We start from the raw sequence: 7718 nt of genomic DNA on the forward strand, positions 1-7718 counted from the left end.
TTGAAGGGCATTTAGGGTCAGTGGCTCAACCGTTTGATGGTCAATCTCCTCTTCTGTCCCAGAATGTGCTGTTCATGCTGGGTCATATTCAACTCTTCCTGGACACCCACAGTCCTTCAAGCCTGGCCTTTGTCTCTCTGAATAGAGGAAATACTAGATATTTACCAAAAAGTTGTACTAGGAAGCAGAATAAAATCTGGAATAAATCTTATTTCCTTTCCAGCCAGACATAATCTGAAACATTTTCACAAGGGAGACCTGTCACAGTATTGGTCAATCAGCAATTGATCAATCCCTGCAACTGCCTAGATGCAATTCTATCCTTTCACATGGACACACTCATGGTGTTTGTGGCAGACTATACTTTCTAAAGATGGTGGTAACCATGTCTCCCATCCCATGTGACAATGTGACTCAATGCTCACATTGAGGCATGGGTTTCTATTCCTTGAACCTGGGCCAGCTGTGTCTGAAGCGAAGTAATGACATGTGATTTCTGAGGTTAGGTCATAAAAGGTAACACAGCTTATATCTGGTTCTCTTGGGATGCTTGCTCTTGGGATCCAACCCTCATGTTGTGAGGAACCCCAAGCAGCCACATGGAGGGACCACATATAGGTGTTCCAGAGAACAGCCTAGTTGAGGTCCTGACTGACAGGCAGTATCAAACACCAGACATGAAGTGAAGGCACCTTCAAATGATTTCAGCCCCACAGCTGACATCACACCTGGTCTTTGAGACATCTCATGGAACATGAAGCAGAAACAAGCTGTCCCCACAGTGCCCTTTCTGAATTCTCAACCAACAGGAGGCATACAAAAAATTAAATAGTGGTTGTTCTATGCCAAAAAGTTTGTGGTGATTTATTACCCAGCAACAGTAACTGGAACTACATTTTCTTCCTAGGCTGTCCTTTCTCTATTCTGCTCCTGGGGACTCTTACCCTCCCCTCAAGGAATAATTCAACTGTTACCCTTCAGATGCACATTTTTCTTCTCTTGGGTGAGAGACAGTGCAACAGAGCAGTAAAGCACTGGACTCTGGAGTCAGCCTGCCTGGGTTCAACTCCTGGCTCCATGACTTACTTGATAAACTTATGGTTTGTGACCTTGGATGAGCTGCTTATTCTCCCTGTGCCTCAATTTCCATATCTGTAAATGAGGATGAGAATAGTAGTACATACTTCATAGGTGAGGAGTGAGTTGAAAAGCACTTAGAGCAGTGCTTTCCACTTAGCACAATTTAAGTGTTGGTTATGTCTCATTCTTATGGGACCCTTTCCAACTATAATCAAACTCCCAAATGAACTCATTCTCTAGAATTTCTCAAGACTCTGTATCTTCTGGGCTCAGACAGGACCATGACCATGGCTCCAGATAACAAGAGTATTCATTGGTCTAGAGCTACATTTCAGCCATCAGAACTACACAGCATCTGGAGAAGACCAGGGGGAAGGAGACGCCCTTGACTGAAAGCATCTGGTCCTTGGGTGTGTGATGCTCCACTGTCTGCCACCAACATTTTTGTTCAGCCATCAGAGAACTGTAAAGAAATGTATATGGGTTTAATTACATTAAGTTTCAGAACCATTCTGAGTATAAGGACAGACTGCTGGGAAACTGTAACCCACATCACCACATGGTCACACTGATGCTGGTGCTGCTTCTTCTTCCCCCTCCTCCTCCTCCTCTTTTTCTTCTTCCTTTTTAGGTTTCAAGACAAATGTGCTTCCATGCTGATCAGTTCTTGAAACCCTAAAATCTGTGGAAGAATTAGGATTTATAAATAAAAAACTGTGTTTTTAAAAGCTTTATACTGAAATTGAAAATTGTAATTTAGTCTTACTGGAGGACATTGAGGCAGAATTCGTCTTCTTACTGATTCTGCAATATGGCCATTTAAATTTTTTATTCTAATTAGCAATGGGATTTCAAAGTTCAAAATTTCCTAAAGTTCATTTAATCTATTCCCCATCTAATGCTCAATGAACTTTCATAAAATCTCTACCAATTTTAAAATATGCTAAATTCTCACAACTTTAGAAAAATGGAAGAAAGCCAAGGATAATTTAATTAGAAGTTTAAACTCAAAACAATTTTTAATTTCAAATATAAGGCATGTTATGAGCTAAGAGATAGCATAAAGGAATGTAAAATATAAACTAATCAGCAATGAAAAATGTATCATTCTGCAAGCAGCCAACCAAACAGGACATATCACAAACAGTGTAAGAACTAATTGAAGGGCCTAAAGGCAGGAACACATGAAAAAGATACTTTCCAATAAATCCTTGGTTTGAAACCTACTCCTTCTAAGATGGTTCTCTTTTGTTGGCCGTGGCTTTAGAAATTCAGAAGTGAACATTTATTACATCAGCTTTGGTCTGAATTAGAGGAGCAAGGATTACAGAATGGTAGCACTAAAGGGAGATAATGGGGGCTATCTTTGCTCCAGTGAGAAACGGAAGTCCCAGAGAGGCTGATATCAGGGTCCCAGGGTCCAGGGTGGTCTCTGAAGGATGACATTAGAAATGCTGGGAAGCTTGAGCTCAGCTCCCTGAAGGAGACCTGGCTGGGTCGCTTGAGAACTGGACTGGTCCTTGTGAATTAGCAGCACTCCGTAGTGACTAAATCAAGTAAGATGATACCTCCCAGACCCAGCTGGCAATCAGGAGATGTGTGCTGTGTGACAGCAGACAAAGCATGTTTTGCTTTGATTCGGTTCAGCAGTAGCGTCTGCTAAGGATTTCATTGACTCAAGGTTGCCATTATGGACCAGGAGAGTTTTGGCACTAGGGGCAAAGTTAGACTGAATGGCTGACTCCTCAGGCCTCACAGACCACAGTGTGTGATAGGATCACTTACCAATTTTCCTCTTAGCGATAGAGGAATTCCAGCAGAAGAGTAATAACACATTTGTCTTACAGAATCAAAGAAACAGAATGGCTGAGAGCACAGGCTCTGTGGGCACACTGCTGAGATTTAAATCTTGGCCCTTACTAGTTGAGTGAACTTGTGTTGTGTAAACTCTCTGTGTTTATTTTCTCAATTGTAAAATGGAGATAATTATAGTATTATCACATGGGGTTATCATAAAGATCAAGTGAGGAAATACACTGAAAGAGTGAACATGAATCCCGTTAGGAATCATACTTTGGTGTTTAATTTATAATGGAATGTCAACACAATACTTCTAACAGAACACACCCAAGGTCACACCCCAGCTACAAAATGACTAACTGTTCCTTCATCTGAGTGATTTCTGCTCCCTCATCATCATCATCCCTAGTCTCACTTTGACCTTCGTTCCTCCAGAACAAAATTATTGAGATGCCCAAATGCTCAATTGTCCTTGATAGCATCCATTCCAAAACAAGTCCCTGTTTTCCTGATGCCACCCAGCATAAGTCCAAATCTTATAACTCGTTTGTATAGAGACATCCTCAGGTGTATGCTCTCTCTTGCTGCAGCAAGCTAACTAAACTTAACCTTGTTTGAGTTTGGGCGTGCCCCTGGTGGTCTCTGACTAATGGGCTTCCACAATACTCAGCACATATAAGAGCATACTATATGCACAAGAAATGCTAGCCACTGGCAGTAGTAGGCATGTCTTTTTATTCCCAGCTTCTTGCATACAGCACACCTCAAGACATGCTTGTTCAATAAAGGGCTATTCTCAAATAACTGGGAAGCCAGGCTAAGATGAGAAAACAAAGCAAACATTTAGAGACTGTGCTTTGTTTTCTAATTTTTATTTTTAGAGAACAGTCCAAGTAGTTACCAGGAATTGACCATTGCCTGGACTTTTTAAGCTAGGGTAGCCAGATCTTGAATAAAAGAGGGTCTTGAAATAGCTAAACTTTTAAGTTTTTATTTCTGAATTTCTACAAACACACATTTGACAAAGAAGGAAACAAACTTTTGGAGTAATAGAATGAATGCCCAAGATACATCCATGGTGATTAGGTTTATTTGCACCTAAGGTGTATTAGGTATCTATTTAGTGCCTCAAAATGAGAGTAATCATTTATTCTCTGTGGCAGTTTCTTCTGGTCAGGAACCCATGAGTTCCTTGGCTGGGTGGTTCAGGCTCAAAGTCTTTCATGAATTGCAATCATCTGAAAGGTTGCCTGGGACCAGAGGATCCCCTTCCTAGGTGGTTCACTCCTAGCTGGAAAATTGGTTCCTTTTCACATGGGCCTCTCCACAGGGCTGTTTGAGTGTCTGCAGGACATGACCGCTGGCTTTCCCCATAGGGAGCCGTCCAAGAGCCCAAGACACAGTAGCAATATCTTTTATGATCCACCCCTGGAAGTCACACATCATTAACTTGGCCATATTCTACTAGTACATGCCAACCCTGTTTCAGTGCTGACTCTGCCCATCTGCCGGATGTGCTATTTTGGACCAGCACCAAAACTCTAAGTCTGTGTGCCCTCATTTATAATATAAAAATAACAACCTCCCTTCAGGGCTGTTTTGAACGTAAGTCAATATAAGATTATCAAGCGCTGCTTAGTACAATGAGCTGCCTCACAACAGGCATTACTTAGAAGTGATTTCGTTTCCTTTGGAACCCTGTCCCTAGTTCGCCTCATTCTCCTAAAGTTTAAACTCCGAGCATCCTTTTTTTTTCCACTCCTGGAGAGCCGAGTCAGTCAGACCCCACCCTCCGTAGCCGACTCGATCCCGACGTAGGACTATTCAGGAGGCGGAACTCTAGTTCTCGGGGCTCACCTCGGCACCGGCGCGCTTTGCGAGCGGACCGGAAGTGGCTACTCCAACTCTTCTTCGTCCGGAAGGGTAGTGGGGGGCGGCCGGCTGGACGGTTCGGGAGGGCTCGGCGGACTGGGTCGCCGCCGCTGGGACGCCCTGATAGCGGAGCGGCGGGGCGCCCGGAGGTGAAGGGGTTGCGCCTTCCCGGCCTAGTCATGCCCGGTTGGAGGCTGCTGGCTTGGACCGGCGCCCGGGTGCTGGACCGCGGCGCGGGCGGCCTGGGCGCTGCCCGGGGCTCGGAGAACAGGTGGGTGCGGAGGAGAGACGAGGGTGCGGGGTGGTCCCTGCACCTGTGGCCTCGGGCTGTGGCCTGGCCCGGCGCGGGGTAGGAGGGGGTTCCGTCCAGGCCTGAAGAGTAAGAGTCATTGCTCTAAGGACGTGCCCTTTGAAGGATTGGAGGGGTGGGGTTTTTTGCCTTTTAATGGTGATGAGCATTAAAACAAGCATTACCAATAGCAATAATATCATCTGCCAATTAGTGAGCGTTTACTCTGTAATAAATGTTCTTTTAGGAACATTAGGCTCCTTAGGTCATGTAGCCTCACGTTAGAGCTGCTATCATCCGTTTTACAGATACCATCATTTTCCCGTCCTATCATTATTCCGTTTTGCAGGTAAAAGGGAAGCTTAGAGAAAAGTGATTTGCCCAAGGTCACTTAACTAATAAGTGAAAAATTGGGACTCTAGCCTGGATGTATCTACCTGCCTACAAAAGAGATAGATCGCAGGAAGATTTACTTCTTTTCTGACCCTCCTGGCAAGAATTACACATCTCTTTCCTGACCTCCATCCCGTAAGGTCTATCTTGGTGTGTTCAGCTAGTCACAGGTCATGTCTTTTATGGATTTTAGAATTTGCACACCCAGTTTCTTCACCACTCAGAGCCAAGGCCATGTCATTACAGGGGTTTATCAGAGAAAGATCAGTAACACCACATGTTGTCACCTCTACTGGATGTAAACTGTTAACGTACGTGTTCTAGTGGACCTGCGGCTTCTTTTGTCTACATAGGACTACTCTGTTAGAAATCTGTTTATCCCAGAGGAGAAGAGGAAGAACTTTTCCTCCAGGGTAACTATTAACAGTTGAAATATGAGCCCCATTATTATCATGAGGAATGTCAGGGAAAAAACTAGAACAGAATCCAGACCCTTTCCAAAGGCCCTGACTACACTTTCCAACTCATGTGACCTCCCTTCTGTACATTAAGTGGGGAACCTTTTGAATTGTGCTTTGTTTTCTAATTTTTATTTTTACAGAACAGACATCTGGCTTTTGGTTAGAAGTCTCCATGGCAAAAGTGGTACTTGGTGGGATGAGCATCTTTCTGAAGAAAATGTTCCCTTTGTTAAGCAGTTGGTCTCTGATGAAAATAAAGCCCAATTAGCAAGTAAACTCTGTCCTCTGAAAGATGAGCCGTGGCCTATACATCCTTGGGAACCAGGTGGTTATTTTGTATATGTTGTGTTCTCATCGCCTAATTACTGTCTGGCTGGCACGTTTAAAATCGTAGTGACTTCTGAATCAATTTATCATCTCTTTAATTTATTTTTCATGTCTTAAGTGTGTCTGTTTCATTGTGGTTTGCTTTGCAAGTATATTTCCAGCATCCTAGTCTACTGTTAGTAGATGTCTGATGATCATCAAGACTTCCTCAAGAAACTGCTTTGTAGGTGAAAAGAGAATTGTTCTGCAAACGTTTTCTTGTTTTCTTCAGATGAAAAATAATATAAAATAAATCAGGGAAGAAAAGCTGGAATAGTGTGATCTAAACTGTAATGTATCATACAGACGTTTGTAGCTGGGGTATTCTGCCACTCCACGCCTGCCAAGCATAACCCCTCTATGTGCCTGGTAGAGTGCTAAATCCATGTGCGGCCAGACCAAAAAGCATAAGGCCTTTCCTGTTCATGGAGTTGTCGTTGGTTGGGGGTTATTGTGGCTGTTGAATTGTTTAATGGCTATCTTAGTGGAGCAACTTTATCAATTTATGCAACCATAAGTGTCATGGTGGATGCTGACATATTTTAGCAACATGACCACTTGTGTCATCTCAGTAACTCCAGCTAACTTCTTAGAATTTGAGTAGTACTTGTTTCCTAATTAATGAGGTTGGATATGAATTGATATTAGGAAAGCAAAGCATAATGATGAATTTATCATGCCCTCTATTAATACCACTATTTTAAATACCAGAATATATCAGTGTAACTATTTTCTTTATTTTGTATGGTTTTCTTATATTTTTTATTTTACAGAGATTTATTGAGTACCAGTATATTATGTCAGGCATGGCTGAAGGCATTTATATCTGTAAGGAACAGTTGTATTTTACTGTATGAATATATCAGCATGTTTCTTATCTGCTTGCTCCTTATATGAAAGCAAAATTTAGGAAATACCGTTGTATCATGTTGACAAATGTTGAAAAGTCTGTGTGAATATTGATTTGTTTTTAATTGCCAGGTTCCTCTAGAGTAGGCCTTATTGCACTGAAGTTAGGCATGATGCCCTTATGGACCAAAGATGGTCAGAAGCATGTGGTCACATTACTTCAGGTAAGAAACAGAAGATGTAACAAATCTATGTGTGTGCTGAGATCTATTTGTGCAAACCTAAATGGGCAATATTTGTATCCTGAAACATTTGACTGTGTGGTGAGGAGAAGAGGTAAAGTCGAGCATAGATACTGTAAAAGAGAGCTTTACTTCTGATGGTGTCAGTGAATGTTCCTCTCTCATGCCTGCGTGGTGGCTTTCTTTATACTGGCATTGGGATAACTGGGGCAATTAATTTTTTAAAAAAATTGTAACCTAGCTTCTTACAGATCTACTAGTTTAATTCATAATCAGAAAAAATCTCAGTCCCATCTTATTTTCATTTATGGAGTTCTTTCAATTGCAAAAATTGTAATTTTTGATTCTCTTTACTAACTCAGAAAT

The 7718-nt window shown here is 42.3% G+C and overlaps 1 protein-coding gene across 1 annotated transcript in view; it reads left to right on the forward strand.

The window, feature by feature from the left end:
- Positions 1–4772: 4772 nt before the first annotated feature.
- The window catches only part of MRPL3 (mitochondrial ribosomal protein L3), a 43225-nt gene continuing 40279 nt past the window's right edge, over positions 4773–7718 (forward strand). The window contains exons 1-3 of the mRNA XM_081234394.1: positions 4773–5023; positions 6036–6220; positions 7243–7334. Coding sequence (XP_081090520.1) covers positions 4932–5023; positions 6036–6220; positions 7243–7334 — 369 coding nt within the window. The 5' untranslated portion in view covers positions 4773–4931. The remainder of the gene's footprint in view (positions 5024–6035; positions 6221–7242; positions 7335–7718) is intronic.

Source organism: Mesoplodon bidens, assembly GCF_964165515.1.
Source record: "Mesoplodon bidens genome assembly, chromosome: 5".
Classification (NCBI taxonomy): domain Eukaryota; kingdom Metazoa; phylum Chordata; class Mammalia; order Artiodactyla; family Ziphiidae; genus Mesoplodon; species Mesoplodon bidens.